Consider the following 19284-nt stretch of genomic DNA (forward strand, 5'->3'; position numbering starts at 1 on the left):
CTGGCCTGAGCCCGAGGGAGGGGGGGAGGCGGGGGCGAGGCGGGGCGGAGCCGCGTGGGGTGGAGCCTGGTTCGCAGGGGCTGGGCAGGGGCGGGAGTCCCGCCTCCGCCCGCGTCCGCGCCGGGAAACTGAGGCCGCGCGTCGGGGACAGCCCAAGGTCACGCGGCCTGAGACCTGAGAGACCCGCTCAGGTATCTTCCCAGAAGGGGAGACCAAGGCCCACGAAACGGCAGGACGCGCTCAAGGTCACCGAGCCCAGCCACGGGGCCTGAACCTCTGCACGCGACCTTGGCCTTGGGTTTCTCCTCTTTCCAGAGCACCCGGCGGGGCGGTAACCATTACCGGCGGGACGCGGAGAAGGGGGCGTTCCCGTGCCAGCCTCCTTCCTTTCTTTGGGTTTGAAGATTTCCATAATAAAAGGCTGTTTTTAAAGGCTGCGAGAGCCTTGCTGGTTGACTTAGGGCCCCTCAAGTGAGAATGTGTTATGTGGGGAGGGGCAAAGTGGGGTCAGTGCCGCTGGTCTCATTCCTCAGTCGCCCCTTCCCCCCACCTTCTGCATATAAGGAAACTGAGGCCAATAGGAAGAGCCACCTAAGGGTGCTGGTGACTCACACCCTCAAACAGGGTCCTAAACCACAGTGGACCACAGTGTAAGTTTAGTGGGCATTTAAAATTTTTACTTATTGATTTTAGAGAGAGGACGGGAGAGAGAAGCATCACATTGTTGTTCCACTTATTTATGCATTAATTTGTTGATTCTTGCCCTAACTAGGGATCAGACCGGAAACCTTGGTGTATTGGGACAATGCTCTAACCAACTGACTACCTAACCAGGACAAAATTAATGGGCTTTAAAATCAGTGTGGCTCCATGGTTGGGCGTCGACCTATGGACCAGGAGGTCACAGTTCAATTCCTGGTCGGGGTACGTACCCAGGTTGCAGGCTCAGTCCCTGATCCCCGGTGTGGGGTGTGCAGTAGGCATCAGATTGGTGATTCTCTCTTATCATTCTTATCTCCCTCTCCTTTCCTCTCTGAAATAAATAATAATAAAAAAATTGGGTCCTAGCTCAGTGGATAGAGCGTCAGCCTGCAGACTGAAGGGTCCCGGGTTCAGTTCCGATCAAGGGCACATGCCCCGGGGTTGCCGGCTCTGTCCCCAGTGGGGGGCGTGCAGGAGGCAGCTAATCAATGATTTTCTCTCATCATTGATGTTTCTATCTCTCCCCCTCTCCCTTCCTCTCTGAAATCAATAAAGACGTATAGTTTTTAAAAAAATCGGAAGTCCCAGAGCCTGCCATCCCTTCCCACCAGAAGCCCAATTACTCTGCCCCAGACAGGCCACTAGCCTCCAGCCCCTCTGCCTCCACTTCTGAGGAGACACCTGAGGTCCTGTTTCTGGGGCTGGAGCCAAGTTGGTGTTAGGTGACAGGACTCTGTCCTTCGCCCCTCCCCTATTCTGCCGCCCCCCCCCGCCCCCAACCAGAGAGTGTCATGAGGAGGATGGAGGGATGGAGAGTTAGAGATGGACACAAAGGAAAGACAGAGGGAGGAGAGGAAAGGAGGGGTCTCAAAGAGTGGGAGGAACACCTCAGCCTGGACACAGGAGCCCTGACCTCCTGGGACCCTCCCGCCTTCATGGCACTTTTCAGCTTGATGTCATATTGGGTGCCTCCACCCACCAGATGTCAGGGCCATGAGAGTGGAGATGTGACTTGTCCCTGCACATTTGGACAACGTGAGCTGAGCTAGGCCATCTCTTGCCTCCATTAGGCTGCCCTGAGCTCTGGGAATTCCTACACCTTCACCAGGGACCACCTCTGTGCTGCCCTCAGCCAGACCCTGGGGAGGCAGGCAGGGCCACTGTCTGTCCAGAGGCAGCAAGAGAGGCTGGGCAGACTTGGCAGTGCCAGGCTGTGCCCCCCCCCCAGGCAGATGTGTGTTCCTGCTGAAGGGGGATCTTTTATGTGCGCCCTGGGAAGATGTCGGTCTGGGCAAGCCGCCAGAACCCCCGGGGTTGGTTGCTGAGAGTAGGGAAGTGAACTTTGTGCGACCAGCCTGAGAACCCACCACGCCTGGCAGCCGAGAGGCAGACCTGCAACTGCTTCCTAGGGGCCTGGGATGGACCTGCAAGTCAAAGGACTCTGGGGCCTACGGGGTTCCAGCCTCTCTCTGAGCCTTGGAGTTGTGTCCTGTGACTCCTCCAAAAAATACAGGTCCCACCCCTGGGTTGGGCTGCCACCAGCCTCCCCCATCTCTCCTACTCACTCTCACTACTTGCCAGGTCAGAGGATTCTTTGCACTGAATGCACTCACTCATTCATTCATTCCAAAATATTTATTAAGTGTCTGATCAGAGGCTGGGACTCAAAAGTTAGCCTAATGGGCCACCCCTCCCTGGTAGGGCTGACAGTTGAGTGGAGAACACAGATAACCAATATTGCAAACATTATGTTTAGGAGACATATTGTCCTTTTTAAATATTTTAATATATATTTAATATATATCATCCTTTTTAAATATAATATATATACACATATATATATTTGTGTATATATATACATATATATATTTGTGTATATATATACATATATATATTTGTGTATATATATATACATATATATATTTTTGTATATATATATATTTCAGAGGAAGGGAGAGGGAGCGATGGAAAGATCAACGATGACAGAATCATTGATCGGTGCCTCCTGCATACCACTACTGGAAATCGAGCCTGAAACTTGAGCATGTGCCCTTGACCAGAATTGAACCCAAGACCTTTCAGTCTGCAGGCCAACACTCCACTGAGCCAAACAGGTTAGGGCAACATATTGTCCTTTAGAAGGTGCTAAGTGCTACACAACCTTTCAGAGCCATGAAAGGGGTAAGGAAGGTGAGTGGTGTGATGTCTGCATGAAGACCTGGAGGGAGGGAGGGACAGTGTTATATGGACATCTGCAGGAAGAGTGTCTGGCAGACGGAACAGCCTGTGTAAATGCCCTGAGGTAGTTGTGCCTGCCTGTGTGGGAAGGGATATTGAGGACCTAGGGGATGAGTGTAGATGACACCCAGAGATGGCAGCATGGGGCTAGACTGTGTAGACAGGTATAACACTCTATGTCAGTTTATAATGCTGTTGCCTAAAACTGCTCCTGACTCCCCAGTGCCTTTGAAAGGAACCCCAGTCTCTTTCACCATCCAGAGCTCTGGGCACACAGGCCTCCCCACACTGAGCCTCCAGTAGGCCCCAGGCCATTACTCTATTGTTCTCCTCCATCGAGGCCACCCCACAGCACTGGTCATGACCTCTCAGCCACCACTTCAAACCCCTCTCAGCAGTTGGGGCAGGTCCAGATCCAAAGCTCTGAAGTCCATAGTTTGGGGACCAGTGAGGGGCCCTGGAGTTGAAGCTTCAAGAGCTGCCTGGAAAGTCCATGTCCACACTCAAGAAATACTGAGTGTCTGGTCAGCCATGCATGGCAGGACTGGGACCCCACACTCACCTCTAGGAAGGGGGGTGGCATGGCTAGACACCATTGTGCAGGACAGAGCCCTGGTGTCCACCCCAAGTGACAAGTGACCTTAGGCAGAGCATCCCTCCCCAGGGCCTCCGTCCGCAACATGAGTGGGGCCTGCAGTTGTGCTGACTTAGGACTCATCTGGGTCTCCTTTCCCTGCTGAGCTCACTGCCCCCAGAACCTCTGGTGGGGTCGGGAGGGGTGGGAGGACCAGTGACAGCCCTTTGTTTCAGGTAGAGGGACTCTTAGGGTCATGGCACCAGATGCGGGTTGATGCTGAGGCTCGGGGAGGCCCACAGAGGCCTCCACCACAGTCCGTCCTCACGGTGTCCCAGGGAAGCAGGTGGAACATTTCCAAGCAGCCTGGGGGATGGGCCCTTGTTCATCTGACAGCCCCTCTGCTCCGAGCAGGCTGTGACCCCGAGACCTTGGTTCCTGAACCCTCCAAGCACTTGCCAAAGATGTTCTCATAAATCCAGACTTGGCTGCTTGGACTGCTCCATCTCACTCCTGGGGACACTGAGGTAGGTTCAGTGAGTTGTCACCAAGAACACTCCCAGTGGCACAGGGCTGCTTGCTGAGTGAAGGGACAGGAATACCTAACGTGAGGAAAAGGGACCAGGCTGCTGGCCCAGTTGCTAATGATGTTTATTTTCTATGTGCACAAGAACTGGATGGCGATCTACACACCATGAGCAGCCTCTCCCCCTGGAGGAAGGATGCTTTATGTAAACCTGCAAGGAGGCCGAGTCCTGCTCACCTCTCCATTCCATACCCTCCATCTGCTGCTCTGTGCTCCACAGAATCACGTCTGACCCCACAGCACTGACCATCTTTTATTTCAAAAATTTTTTAAAAGTAATTTTAATTGATTTTAGAAAGAATGGGGTTGGGGGAGAGAAACATTGATTGGTTGCCTCCCATACTCCCAACCAGGGATCAAACCTGCAACCCAGGTATGTACCCCAAACCCACAACCCTCTGGTGCATAGGTCAATGCTCCAACCGAGCCACCCAACTAGGGCAGCACGGCCCATCTTGATGAAGAACCCAGTGCAGCTGCCTCATCTGACCCCGAGCAAGCAAACACCCACTCAAGCCCCCAGAGTTAGAGGATAGGCTGACCAGGCCTAGCCAAGCCATCCCTAGTGAAGGGTCAGCCTCATTGTCACCAGTGGATCTTCCCACTGGACTTCAGGCCTCTCCAAAGACTCCTCAGCCCCATGTATATCATTGGCGTCCAATCAATGTTGCTGAGCATGAGTAGGCATGTGTAACTTATGGGCCACAGAAAAGTTAAAGTGGTGTGTTCTCAGGGACCCCTGGGCCAAGGGAGGTTGGCACTCAGGTGTGTCCAGCTGGAAGGCACACAGGACCAGGCAGTAAAAACAAGGGGCTCTCACCAGACTGGTGTGGCTCAATGGTTGGGCATCAATCCATGAATCAAGAGGTTGCTGGTTGGATGCCAGATGAGGGCATATACCTGGGTTGTGGGTTGGATGCCCAGCAGGGGGACATGCAGGAGGCAGTCAATAGATGATGTTTCTCTCTCATCACTGTTTCTATCTCTCCCTTCCTCTCTCTCTCAAAATCAATAGAAACACTTTTAAAAGATTCTAATAAAATAAAAAACAAGGGGCTCTGTGAATTTACTTCCTGGCCCATTCCACTCAGCAGTGTGCATGTGGCACCCTCTGGTGGCGGCCAGAGGGTAGGGCCGGGCAGGGACAGTCCCCAATAACCAGGCTTGGGATTTCTGGCATGGAGCAACTTTGGTTCCTTTCTGTGAAATAAGGGGTGGCTTTCTCCAGGCTGTGGGGTGCAGGATAAAGAGGGTGAACCCCCTATACTCCCCCCAAAGCTTGGGGAAATCAGACTGGTAGCTGACGGCTGTGGCCTTAGAGGCCTCAGTGAAGTGCCCGGTGGGCACAGCCTGTTGCTTCAGCTTCGTGGCAGTTATGCCGCACCTTTTCCCAACACCGGAAAAAGCCTGCTTCTCTGGAGATCCCCGAAGAGCTGGTCCAATGCTCCCCACGACCCTCACCCGGACCTGCTTACAGTCTGAGACGTGTCTAGGAGGAGGAGGTCCCTAGGTGTAGAAATGGGTTTACCCTGGACAAGCTCTTTCCCCTCTCTTGGACTCAGTTTCCCCCCTGTACCAGGTGGGAGGCCCAGATGGTACCTGCTAGTCCAGGGTTCAGTGAGGCCCTCTCTCCTGTGACCTCCTGCTCCACCAGAATGCTCCCTGGCCCTTCAACCTATCCACACCTCCCCACCTGTCGGGGTGCAGTCGGGATGAGTAGGCACCCCCTTCTTGCTTTCTAGGCCCCAGCCCTCCTCAGCTGGAACAGTCCCAAGAGGCCAGGCTCCAGGTGCTCCCACTTGCACCTTCCCCTACACAGCTCTTGAGTCCTGGCTGCCCCGGCCACACAGGACGGGTGGGTAGAGGCTGCCGATCCCTTACTGGGCAGCCAGTGGGAAGGATCCCAGGCATTGTCCAGGGCCTCAAAAACCTGACCACTCATCCCATTCAGACCTGGTACAGGGCCCCCCATGGTCCTGTGGCCTGCCCACCCCTCCTTTTACCCTTTATCCTAGGAACAAAGCTCCCAACCCAAGTGCTCCGCTTCATTCTTATCCTGCCCTGGCCCTTGCGTGCACTGCAACCTCTGGGCCTCAGTACAGCTTAGCGCTTGCCCTATGAACTCTCCTTGTAAGATTCAGGACGGGCACAGACAGGAGCCAGGAGAGTGAGAGGTGGGTCAGCCTTTATTGGTGAGCAGGCAGGTGGGGTTGGGGGCTCCCATGTAAGTCAGGATGCTGTGAAGGAAGAAGCCTCAGGCTCCACTGGGGAGGGGGTTTCTTCAGTCACCATGAGCACAGATGCGAATGGGGCTGTTACAGCAACTCCCACCCCATGATGGTCATCCAGACCCCGCCCCCCAGCGTGGGGAGGGCAGGAGCAGTGAGGGGGATACTCTGAGGGGTGGTCATGAAGTCAGGCTGGACTAGGTCACATAGACCTGCGGTGATGTGACAGGACTTGCTTCAGGCAGGCAGGACGCCAGGCATTGTGACCTGTGACCTCCTGAAAAGGGCAGTGAAGCAGCAGAAAGCAACCTCAGGAGGTGAGCTGTGGAAGGAGGAGTCTCAGGGAAAAGCCAGTCTGTCATCCACAGCCCCCCAGCATGATGGACTAGAGGCTAAATTAAATGCCCAGGGGACACCAAGGGTATGGTTTGGGGGTGCAAGGAAGGAACATGGAGGGGATAGGCAGGGGACAGCAGGAGCTCCCCACAGAACCTCGCAGCTCCCCTGGAGTGCTCTTAAAAATAAAAAAGCAAAACCCCTAAGGAATGGAATTCTACATAGAGAAAACCCTAGCTTAGTTTCTTTTAAAAGAGAAAACATGTGATTTGAATCAACAGTGTGGTCTACTTTGCAGGGTAGGTTTCCTTTAAGAGGAGAGGACTTGGAATGGTGCGAACACCAGGAACACCTGGAACACCAGGCTCCTCTGGACAGCAGCTCAGGCCTGTGCAGACTCCTCCTCACTGCCTGCAGGAAGGAAGGGGCACTCAGACGCCAGCTCTGCCAGGGCAGGAGCCCCCACTCCCACCCTGTCACGCTCCTCACCTCACTCACTTGCTCACTCAGTTGGCGTTCCTCTGGCGGACGTTCTTGTCTTTGTCATTCATGTGCCCGCTGCTCTTCCTGGGGACAGGAGGGGGCTTTTCAGTGCTCAGGAGGACAAGACAGCTGCCCCCCATCCCCAGTCACAGAGGGAGGGGCATCCAGGTCAGCAGCTCCTCCAATCCTGCCCACACCACCACCCCATCCCGCCCCGCTCAGCGAGGCCAGGACTTACAGTGGAGCAGAGCCCGTGTCCTCATCTGTGCAGACGCGCAGCCAAGCCATGTGCAAGAGAAGAACAGGTGTCAGAGGTGGTTCCTGTGCTGCAGGGACTGGTCATGTGGGGAGGCAGTCCCATCCCTGGGACATGGACCCTCAAAATGAGCTATGGGGTCAGCCCAAGGGCCTCTGGGAGCCCTGCCTGCTCTCCTTGTCCACCTGCAGGTAGGCATGCAGGTGCCCTCACCTGGCCAGGCGGCTCAGGTTTCCTGAGCTTCATCAGGTAGTCACGGGCTTGCTTGGCCCTGGCCCTTGGACCCAAGCAGCTGATGTGAGGGGAGGCTGAGCAACTGAGGGCAGATGCTCACAAGAGGACACCTGCCAGCAGCCAAGTGCGGCTGTGGGGGCAAGCAGATCCCAGCCTCAGAAGGTGGGGCAGGAGGCCCTTGCTGGGTAGCTCAGTTGGTTAGAGCACTGTCCGATATGCCAAGGTTGCAGGTTCAATCCCCAGTCAGGTCACATACAAGAATCAACCAATCAATGCATAAGTAAGCGGAACAACAAATTGATGTTTCTCTCTCTAAAATAAATAAATAAAAATTTTAAAAATAAAAAAGGTGGAGCATCTCCTGAGGAGAAGCCTGGGGACCTGACCTGACCTGTAAAAGGGGGCTGTCCCAACCCCAAAGCGCCCTCCACTATACTGCATTCCAGGACGGTGTTCAGATCCCCGACAGGTGGGGAGCAGAGGGCATGGGGCAAGCTCACCATCCAGGACCTCGTCCGGCTTCCGCCGCTTCTCATAGATGAAGATGATGGTGACAAGCACGAGCACCTCAGCCACGATACCCAGGAAGGGCCAGAGGGCAGCGAGGCGGTTGCGCACACGCAGCGTGATGACGGCCTGGTCAGTGCCCTCTGCATTGGTGCCATTGCAGGCATACTTGCCAGGGTCTGCCTCCAAGTCTAGGTTCTGGATGTGCAACTCCGTCTTGGTCTCCGAGGACATCACAACCTTGTTCTGGGACCCGTTGCTGAAAATCTGGGGACAGGCAGACCTTGTAGTAGGGCGGAGGCCCAGGCCTTTGCCCCACCCCAGGCAGGTGCAGCCCTCACCTGGACCCCATCATCATTTATCTTGTACCACAACCAGTCGGTAACCGGGGGGAAAGACTCAGACTTGCAGGCCAGCACAACTGTCTCTCCTTCAGTGGCATGCTCTGACTTCTTCACAGCCTTAATCTTGGGGGGCCCTGGTGGGGAGCAGATCACAGTGGAGCCTGAGTCCCACGGCCTGGAGGAGCCAACCCCCCTTCAGTGTGCGGGCTCCCCTCACCCCAGGGATGGATGAGCCTGCCCCTTCCTCCGTGCTCTGGGGGCCATAAAGCCGCTCACCCTTCACATTCACTCACCCTCCACATTCACGCGGGCGGTTCTGCCTGTAGGTTCCGAGGGGAGGAAGGTGCAGAAGTACTCTCCTGCGCTCTCGTGTGTGTCTACCCTGCAAGCAGACGCAGTCGTGAGTTGACCCTCTACCGGTGACTCTGTGGGGCCAGAGCAAGCCTCGAAGGTCATGATCAGGAGATCCTGCAGGAGGGCACATACTGTCCATGTCCCATCAAGAAGGGAGAAGGTGATTTTGGGGATGGCAGATGGGTCTGGCCCCACTCCTGAACCGGCACCCAAACCAATGAGCTTCTTTACAGTGACCCTAGAAGCCCATAAACCACAGAGCTCTGTGTTCCCAGAGCTGGCTTGGGCTCAGTTAAGACAAGGCTTCAGCTTGGGCAGCCTTGAGTGCCCAAGACCATAATAAATTGGGAACACAGGGATTCCAGGCTGAGGGGGACTCATGTAGTGCCCCCTCCCCTTCAGCGCCTGGAAGAAAAAGAAAGGGTCATGGAGGCCGTGATGTCCCTCCCTGGTTCCTGAGCTTTTCACAACTGAGGGATATGAACAGAGCTTGTACCTAACGTCTGTCCAAAGTGAGCCCACGGATCACAGTCTTCATTCCTGCTGACCACATGGCTGTTATCAGTGAGAATACATCAGAGGAAACAGGGCAACAGGGGCCCAGGGTGAAACCAGCTCCCTGAAATGAGGCCCACCCCTCTCCTGCTAGGCCCAGCGGGACATGGGGTTTGGGTGCTTCCATGGGCCTCACGCACTCATACTGCGTTGTCAGATCGGGCTCCGAGTCCTCCTGCAGCACCTTGTCCCCTTTCGTCCAGCGGTGTCCCAGGATGGCAGTGTCACTGGAATCCAAGGTGCAGGTGAGGCGTGTTTTGGAGTCAACAATAAGTTTGGAAGTCGTGATATTGCCCCCTGTGTGGCCAAACGAGAGATTAGCCAAGGGATCAGAGGGGGACAAAGCCTGTGACCCCCACAGCCACCTGCCAACTTGTCCCGCAACTAATCCAGTGTGGCTCCTCCACAGTCACAGCAACTTCCTGGCAGGGAAGCCACAGCCTTGTTAACAAGTCTCGAATCGCACTGGCATGTTCAGGAAGGAAACCTCCTACAGAATTAATGGACTTTGGGTGTGATGGGCTACTGGGCAGGATGCAGGGCTCAAGGCAGGTTTTGTCGAGGAGACATGGATCGCAGGTGTGGGAACAGAGACCAATACCCACCCAGGGTCCCAACTCGTGGGTCCAGCCCAGCACAGATCCTAATTTCCTTGAAGGTCAAGAGTTCCCACAGCCCACTCACAACTGCCACAAAATCACTGCACAGGAGACACTATGTTGTCCTGCCCAGGACACTGAGGGTGAACTCAATCAGTAAAGGCCCTTCAACTCGATTTCCAATGAGGCAAATCTTCCCTTTAGTTTCAGATGGTCTCTTGAAGAATCGAAATGTGAAAATCACTAGGAACCAGAAGGTGAGAAGCACAAGAGACTGGAGGTGAGCTGGGAGAACTCCTCCTCGGGACCAGGGATGGGAGGGGAAACCCAGCCCTCCCAGTGTTCAGATAAAAAGCCAGGCAGGTGTTCCATGGACCAGAAGTTGAGGGTGAGGGAAATGGAGACCTCTGCTGAGGGCAGGGCCTGCCACCGCCCAGCCATGCCAGACACTAACCACCACGGGTGGGGCAGTGAGCACACCCATGTCCACACCGGAGCCCTGTCCCTAGGTTGGGGCAGGTGCTGTGGGGACACCCCTGCCCAACCACCATGGGGTCCCAGGCACCACAGGGCTGTCCACACTGGCCTCCATTTGCCTTCTTTGGGATCGCTCCGAAGCAGAGCTTTACTCAGAAGTGTCTGTTTTTCCAGGATGGTCACCCACAGGCTAGAACCCTGGAGATGTCTTTGGTTGCCCCCCGCATGCACCCTGACTGGGGCCAGTGACTGAGTATGTGCCCTTGACCAGAATCGAACCCAAGACCCTTCAGTCCACGGGCCAATGATCCAAACTGGCTAGGGCTTTTTCTTTTTTTTAATGGTTTAATTATTTTTAGAAAGAAAGGGAGAGGGAGAGGAGAAACATCGATATGAGAGCAGAACATCTATCAGCTGTCTCCTGCATGCCCCCTACTAGGGATCAAGCCTTCAACCTGCACATTGACCCGGTAATCAAACCAGCAACCTTTTGATGCTTCTAAAAGCTATGCCCACAGGATTGAGCATAAACAGATCCAGCCATAACTGTTTGCAATGAGCTTCTTTTCCTTTTGGTTTGTGGGGAGAAGCCTGTGGTATAAAGTTAGGTGAAAAAGCAGAATACGAGACTATATTTGAACAACTTCTGTTCAGAGTCAACCATTCCAGAAAAGCAGCTACAAGAAACCCAGCAGTCTAGCAGCCATTCAGCAGGCCTGCCCCACCTAGACCCCTGCTTCCTCACATAGTGACTTTTTAGAGCAAAACTGTGAAATCACAGAACAAAACACATGAAATTGGGCAGAATTGCTAGAGGTAGTGACCCCTGTCTGAATAGTTATCTTAGCTGCCTGGAACTCAGTAACAGTATAAATTGATTCCTTGGGCAGCAAACCTCTGGCTCAGGCCTAATACTGCCAATCCAGAGGAAATGACAGGAAAGGTATTCTGCATCCACTGGACACCAGGTTCTCACTATGTAAGCAAAGCTTGCTCAGCCTCACCCATCCACAGAGAGACCGGGTTGGTCATTAAGAAAATTAAACCTCAAGCCAGTGTTCTCAGTGGTTAGAGCAGCGGTTCTCAACCTGTGGGTCGCGACCCCTTTGGCGGTCGAACGACCCTTTCACAGGGGTCGCCTAAGACCATCTTCATATCAGATATTTACATTATGATTCATAACAGTAGTAACATTACAGTTATGAAGTAGCAACGAAAATAATTTTATGGTTGGGTCACAACATGAGGAACTGTATTTAAAGGGCCAGAAGGTTGAGAACCACTGGGTTAGAGCATCAGCCCGGGCACCAAAGGGTCACAGGTTCAATTACCAACCCCAATTGGGGCATGTGTGGGAGGCAACCAATCGATGTGTCTTTCTTACATTGATGTTTCTCTCTCTTCCCTTCTCTCTAAAATCAATGGAAAAAATATCCCCGGATGATTAACAAAAGAAAATAAAATCTCAAAACCCAAAGGGCAGCAGGAAAACTTTATTCAAGAGACATCACAGCTGGATCTGGCACAATCCATGGGCAGCTGAGATCAGCACGCCCTGAGGGTGCAGTCCTACCCCCAAACCTGCACTGGGTCCCAGGGCAATAGGTAGGGGCCTGGCACTATGTCCTCAGTGGGCTATTGGCACCCCCACCCTGTCCCACTGCAAACCTGACACATGCAGACCCAGCTGCCCAGCTGTGTTTCTAGTCTGGGAGGATGGTGGCCTGCCTGTGAACAGGACACATGCACAGCCAGGCAGGGCCTCTTCCTGAGCAGACCAGTCCTCCTGACCCACCACTGGCCACCTGCTGGCTCTTTCTTTAAAAGAGGACAGGATGACTCAGAATTCCAGGCAAGCAGGAGATGAAGCAAAAAGTTCAACAGCCAGCCCTAGCTGGTTTGGCTCAGTGGATAGAGCGTCCACGTGGGAACTGAAGGGTCCCAGGTCTGATACCAGTCAAGGGCATATGCCCAGGTTGCGGGCTTGATCCCCAGTAGGGGACGTGCAGGAGGCAGCAGATCGATGATTCTCTCTCATCGTTGATGTTTCTATCTCTCTCCCTTTCCCTTCCTCTCTGAAATCAATAAAAATATATTAAAAAAAAAAAAAAAAGTTCAACAGCCAGACAGAAAATAGGAGGCGGCCTCTGGGGCGAGGGCACCCATCTGATCCCAGGCCATGTACATACATGCACCACTACATGTGTGCATATGTGGGTGATAGGGGCAGGCACACACATATGTATGTGTACCCGCATACATGTGTGTGTGCATACATGCACACGGCTCCCTTGCTGCGTGTAGGAGAGCACAGACTGCTGGCCAGGAGGTCTTGGGGCCTCAGGCTGTCTGTTCTGGGGCAAGGTGGCCCCAAAGCCCCAGGAACAAGTGGACCGTCAGGTCTCCCCACCTGCGGTGGCCCGAAGGCACCTCACAGGACTCAGGACAGGCACAGTTACCACCAGACAGGGGTGTGAAGCTAGAAGCTCCACTGCCTGATCTGGAAGCCTCCTGGTAATCCACACTTCTCAGGAATCAAAATTTCCAAGATTGCATAACAAGCAGCTACATAAAAAGCTGGGAGCAGTCAGGGTAGGAAGTGAAGCCAAGGCTGCCTCTCTCTACTCTAGAGCCTGGGACCCCCATCTGTGCTCTCATTCCCTCACCAGGGAGCTGCTAGAAAGGAGGTCAGTCAGATCTTGTCCCAGCTGCACCTGCCTCCCTGTGGGAGAATGAGGTGGCTCAAAAGTGAGCCTAAAACCCCTTAGGCAGACACCCCTGCTCCAGCCTGAGGGCCATGTACAGCAGGGGACCAAGGCTCCACCTGGGCCACCTGCCAGCCTTCCCACCATGGAGTCTCCTATGAGCTGGCTACCATGACACCACATCTCTCTCGTGCATCCTCAATAGGGCCACATCACTCCCAGGGGGAAGCGGGGGTGTCTTAGGCATTACAATGATTGTGGCCCTACCCAGGGTCACCACACACAGAGACCTGCTGCTGTAAGTGATGTTAAAATCTGTGATATTAAAATATCACTGGGACAGGGCCATTAGGAAAAATAGTCTCAAAAGGCTCCTGGGTGGGGGTGGGGGTGGGGGGTGGAGGGGATTGAGCAATGTTGGAGAAAGGTTGAAAAGCAAATCCTCTGGCAACCCCTGACCAAACCCAGTGCCCAGGTGACTTGGGGGAAGCACCCCTAGAATTCAGAGGGAGAAGAGGCAGGAGCCTCCACCCTTAGGACACTACACTAGGAGACAAGGAGAGAAAAGTGAAAACTCCATTCTGTGATTCTGGCCCCGTGACTGTAACCCACGTTCTCAAGTGAAGTCACCTTCATCTAAAAACAGCTACCCCTCCTCCGTGCCCACTCGGCAGCCAGGCCAGGGCGTGGGGCCAGGCAGGCCTCGTGGTAAACAGCCAAGGAACTTGCAGGATGAGACAGAAGGCACCCGCCCTCTCCCCACCCATGGCCTCACTGCAGGGCTCAGATAGGAGCCAAGAATGTTTCAGGGAAACCAGCCGTGGCTCCTCACCTCTCCCTCCATCCCATCAGGAAGCAGCTCCTGCTCCCCTCACCTGAGGCTCAGAGAGGCCAAGTCATCAGCCCAAGGGACCCAGCTGGAAAGCCTGTGCCCTCCCAACCTTTCTGGCCAACACACCAGGATTCTGGGTAATCTCAGGGAGAGCCAGGGTCTTCTGGCAGGAGAATCGACCCAGGGCCTCAGGCGACAGGGTGCTGATTGCTGATGCTCAGGTCAAGGAACCTGTTCCTGGCAGGGCCCCCAAAGCATTTCTGGGGCGCTGACCTGGCCAGGAGAGGCAAACACTGTCACTAAGTCACTTCTAGGCAGAAAAAGGACATGTGGTGACGTCCTCAGAAAGACTTTCAGATCTTTCCAAGATACCCTGGGAAAAGGGGAGCTGTCCAAAGTGAAAGAGAACAAAACAGAGAGGAGTCCCCGGGAGTCAGACTCAGGCAAGTGTGCAAGACCAGCTCCAAAGATGCAAAATGGCACAGATCCTCTTGGCTTCCTGGCTGGGGCTCAGAAGCACCCAGTGCTTCTGCTCTAAGGAGAGAGGCACAAACTCAGGAACTGTGCTCCCAGCAGAGGGAGACCACAGGGGCTTCCACCCACTGGCCGTCCGCAGCCGTCGAGGGCTCTATCTCCAAAGGGCTCAAGCTGCCAAATGCAGCTGTGTAGCCTCCTAATTCACTTGTCTACAGGTTCCTGAGTCCTTCCAGAGAGGGTTGGCAGGAAGCCAGGCCCTTACCCAGAAGCATTCAATACATGGCTGTTTTGATGATAATGAAGACAAAAGAGGCGAACTGAGATCATAAAACAGATCAGGAACACCCCAGTGAAGCTTCCACTAGAGGCAGTCCCTCTGGGCTCCTGCCCAGGACAGCTGACCAGCCAGCCTCTCAGAGCCCGACAGGTCCTGCCTCCCCAGAAGAGCCTCAGACCATTCTGGTCTGCACTTTGTTCCCTCCATTCTGGTCGCTATAAATCTTTAACCCAGAACCAAATGGGAAGTCTTCATATGGGGGGGGGGGGGGGACACGTCTCTCTCAGGCCTTCCCCTGGAAAACGATACCTCCGTCCATTTCTCACGAGCATTCAAACCACATCTGTCCACCCCCAAGAAGAGCTCCAAAATGTAATGCCTGTTGATAGTCGGCAAAAACTCTCCACTTCCTGCTCTTTACCAGTGGCCAGGGCGACCTTACGGTGACCTTGGAACATCCCCCCTTCCTCCCGGCCTACTCCACCCCTGTAAAAGGAGGGAGGTGTGGACTAGACCTTTTATCTGTGCCGAGAAATCAGAAAAACAGGCAGCAGAGCCTGTTGGCTCTCTACCAGGGTTTAAACTCAAAGGTTTGTGCGGATACCAGGGGCAGGGGCATACCCGGGGCAAGACTCAGACCTAAATCCCGGCAAGAATGACAATCCCTGCCGACTCCAGAGCCGCCTGCCTCGGGGACACTCACACGCAAGTGCTTCCAGCGTCCACTTAAGAACAGCAGCCTGCTGCCCAGATGCGAGCCAAGGGTCCGGGGAGTCCAGGGGGCCCTCCGCCGCCGCACCCCTCGCCCCAGCACACCCCGGGCGGGGGCCCACCCTCAAGCTACCTCCCCAGGCTCCTGGGCTCCCGTTCAAAGGAGACGCTGCAAGACCCAGCCGCAGGGTCCCTCTCCCGCAAGGAGAGGGTGGGAGGCCGCCTCCTGAATCCCTCCCAACGGGCCAGGCCCCTCCCGGACCCCGTCCCTCCCCCAGGCGGTCGGAAATCTAGGACTTCACCTCCAGGGATCTCCCTTGTCGGATCTCAGGCCCCTAAGGCAAGGTCTCCCCACACACTACCTCGGCGGGGAGTCCCGTGGGTGCCTCCGAACACCTGGGCGCCTCCTGACCCCGGGCACTCCCGCCCGCGGATCTCTCCGGTATTCCCCCTCCGCCCCTGCCGGAGGGACCCCAGAGGCCGAGCCCGCGCTCGCCCGCGGCCCCTGCCCGCCCCTCCCAGTCCTCACCCGCCCCGGAGCCGCTCTCGACGCTCAGGACGAGCCCCAGAAGCACGAGCAGTGCCGCCGCCATGTCGCCGCCGTCGTCCCCGTCGACAACCGCCGCCCGCGGCGCTATAAGAACCCGGAAGGCGGGCCGGCCCGGGTGCACAGGGAGGAGCCGTCTGCGCACGCGTGCAGACGCACGTACTCACGCAAGCCCCGCACGCCGGCAGGCCTGCGCTGCTTAAGGCTGGGCGGCCGCCTCACGTGACCGCGTTGGGCCACGCCCTGCGAGCTGGGGGTGTGGCTACCTTGCTCGGAAACGGGGGCGGGGCCTTCATTTGTCCAAAAAGTGTTGACAACTAAACTGTGACCATCGTTGAAATGCTCAATTTGTATCATGTGTATTTTACCACACTCCAAAAAACAGACACACAAAACACTAAGGAGGCCTGTGAACAAGTGGGATAAGTCCTCTGGCTGGGACTGCCAGATTTCGTGAAAACACCTTGAAGGCAGTTAAAATTTGAATTTTAGGTAAAAAATGAGTAATTTATTAATGGAACTATGCCATGCAATATTTGGACATAGTGATGCAAAGAAAGTATTCGTTATTTATCTAATATTCACTATTTATTTGAAATTCAAATGTAACTGTCAGTCCTGTATTTTGTCTGGAAAACCTACCCTGAGTTCCCAATGTTTTTCAACAAACACTTTTATTTATTTATTTTTTTAAAATATATTTTATTGATTTTTTACAGAGAGGAAGGGAGAGGGATAGAGAGTTAGAAACATCGATGAGAGAGAAACATTGATCAGCTGCCTCCTGCACACCTCCTACTGGGGATGTGCCCGCAACCAAGGTACATGCCCTTGACCAGAATCGAACCCGGGACCTCTCGGTCCGCAGGCCGATGCTCTATCCACTGAGCCAAACTGGTTAGGGCTCAACAAACACTTTTAAAAAATTACAAAATAGCCAGGCTGGTGTGGCTCCGTGGTTGACCATCAACCTATGAACTGGTCACGGTTTGATTCCCAGTCAGGGCACATGCGCGGATTGGGGGCTTAATCCGCAGTGTGGGGTGTGTGGGAGGCATCGATCAATGATTTTCTCTCATCATTGATGTTTCTCTTTCTCCCTCTCCCTTCCTTTCTCTGAAATCATCATTGATGTTTCTGTCTCTCCCTTTCCCTTCCTCTCTGAAATCAATAAAAATATTTTAAAAAGTACAAAATAATTTCAAACAAAAGCAGGGTAATGTAATCTTTGTGACCTTAGATTAGGCAACAATTTCTTACACATGACAAAGCACACACAACAAAAGAAAAAATAAGTTGGACTTAAAAAAAATAAACTTTTGCCCTGACTGGTTTGGCTCAGTGGATAGAGCAGACTGAAGGGTCCCAGGTTCGATTTCGGTCAAGGGCATGTACCTTGGTTGCAGGCACATTCCCAATAGGGGATGTGCAGGAGGCAGCTGATTGATGTTTCTCTCTCATCGATGTTTCTAACTCTCTGTCCCTCTCCCTTCCTCTCTGTAAAAAATAAATAAAATATATTTTTTAAAAAATAAACTTTTTGTGCTTCAGAGAACACCAAGAAAGTGAAAACACAACTGACAGAATGGGAGAAAATACTGGGGTTAATCATGTATCTGATAAGGAACTTATATCTAGGGTATATACAATGAACACTTACAACTTAATTTAAAAATACAATAACCCAATTTAAAAATGAACAAAGAATCTGAATGCACATTTCTCTGAAGAAGACATGCAAGTGCACAATAAGAACATGAAAAGTGCTCAATATAATGAGCCATCAGGGAAATGCAAATCAAAACCACAGTGAGACACTACTTCACAAACACTAGGATGACTGTAATGAAGTCAGATAATGAGTGGCTCAGTTGGTTGAGTGTCGTCCGGTGCACCAAAACGTTGCTGGTTGGATTCAGGGCTCCTACTTGGGTTTTGTGTTTGATCCCATCAGGGAACCTATGGAAGGCAACAGAGCCATGTTTCTCCCTTTCTCTCTCTCTCTCTCTTTCTCTCTCTCTCTCTCTCTCTCTCTCTCTCTCTCTCTCTCTCTCCATATCCTCAGGTGAAGATTAAAAGAATAAATAGATAAAAATAAAAAAGGCAGATAATAATTGTTGGAGAAGGTGAAGAAACTAGAACCCTCATGCATTGCTGTGGGAATTCAGAACGGTGCAACCGATAAAAAATACCCCAACAGTTAAACACACAATTATTGCCCTGGTCAGGGCCAGGTGGCTCAGTTATTGGAGCATGGTCCCATACACCAAAAAGGTTTCAGGTTCTATTCCTAGTCAGGATACATACCTAGGTGTGGGTTCAATCCACAGTCGGGGAGTGTACCAGAGGCAACCTATGAATGATGTCTCTCTCCCTTCCTCTTTCTAAAATCAATAAAACACACCCTCAGATGAGTATTAAAACACAAACAGCCAAGCCAGTGTAGCTTAGTGGTTGAACTTCAACCTATGAGCCAGTAGATCACGGTTCAATTCCTGGTTAGGGCACATGCCTGGGTTGTGGGCTTGATTCCCAGTGTGGGGCGTGCAGGAGGCAGCCAATCAATGATTCTCTCTCATCATTGATGTTTCTATCTCTCTCCCCTCTCCCTTCCTCTCCGAAATCTATATATATATATATAAGGCTAATATGCAAATTGTCCCCTTGGGAGTTTGACAAGAGAATGAGAGTTTGATCGCTCAGTATGATGTGTGCTGATCACTAGGGGGCAGCGTGGAATATGGAGGTAACTGGGACAGAGGTGCTGTGAGAATGCAGGGTGTCTGCTGAGCTTGCTCTCCTCCCCCTGCTACTCTCCCCAGGGACGCCAGGGCTCGAGCTCAGGTGCCAGCGAGGAGCCTGCCCCGCACCCACACTGGACCACAGGGGCCAGTCGGGCTCCCTGTGGGTTCGGGCAGGAGCCAGTCTGCGAGGCTGGCCCGGCTTCTGTGTGGTGCTGCTGGGTGGCCCAGAGGCCCACACTGCTCCCCAGCCCGCAGCATCCAGCCACGATCACCACATCTCCACTTGGGGACTCAGGCGGAGGAGGCCGCGTGGGGTCCTGGGTGCCCAGGGCCCAGAGGTCAGCTGGGACCTGCTCTTTCATGCCAGACTCTCACGCTTTGATCGCTGGCTAGGCCTAGGGACCACACCTGTGCACAAATTTTATGCACCGGGCCTCTAGTCAATAATAATAATAATAATAATAAAATGGAAAAACTATTCTCAGGTGAACATGAACAACAAAAAAGGGTGGCCCTGG

At 53.5% G+C, this 19284-nt stretch overlaps 3 protein-coding genes across 5 annotated transcripts in view; all 3 read right to left on the reverse strand.

The window, feature by feature from the left end:
• The window catches only part of HCN2 (hyperpolarization activated cyclic nucleotide gated potassium and sodium channel 2), a 30995-nt gene extending 30033 nt beyond the window's left edge, over positions 1-962 (reverse strand). Inside the window, exon 1 of the mRNA XM_023743303.1 lies at positions 933-962. The gene's annotated coding sequence lies outside the window, so the exon portion shown is untranslated. The remainder of the gene's footprint in view (positions 1-932) is intronic.
• Positions 1-19284, reverse strand: part of LOC102431313 (tubulin polyglutamylase complex subunit 1) — a 205348-nt gene that overhangs the window by 144866 nt on the left and 41198 nt on the right. The window lies entirely within an intron of this gene.
• On the reverse strand, positions 6269-16161 carry BSG (basigin (Ok blood group)). Of its 3 annotated transcripts, none has more exons than XM_023743305.1 (9): positions 16005-16161; positions 9538-9694; positions 9339-9382; positions 8782-8973; positions 8486-8622; positions 8138-8411; positions 7386-7410; positions 7163-7231; positions 6269-7075 (listed from the first exon to the last, which is right to left on the reverse strand). In XM_023743305.1, exons 1-8 carry the CDS (start codon positions 16066-16068, stop codon positions 7171-7173), a joined length of 954 nt encoding a protein of 317 aa, XP_023599073.1. In that variant the 5' UTR covers positions 16069-16161; the 3' UTR covers positions 6269-7075; positions 7163-7170. The 3 variants fall into 3 exon arrangements, with proteins under 3 accessions (XP_023599073.1, XP_023599072.1, XP_014322675.1); XM_023743304.1 differs by having other exon boundaries at positions 7154-7231; XM_014467189.2 differs by lacking the exon at positions 9339-9382 and having other exon boundaries at positions 7154-7231; positions 8782-8870; positions 16005-16160.

The sequence above is a fragment of the Myotis lucifugus genome, unplaced genomic scaffold (assembly GCF_000147115.1).
Source record: "Myotis lucifugus unplaced genomic scaffold, Myoluc2.0 scaffold_383, whole genome shotgun sequence".
Lineage (NCBI taxonomy): Eukaryota > Metazoa > Chordata > Mammalia > Chiroptera > Vespertilionidae > Myotis > Myotis lucifugus.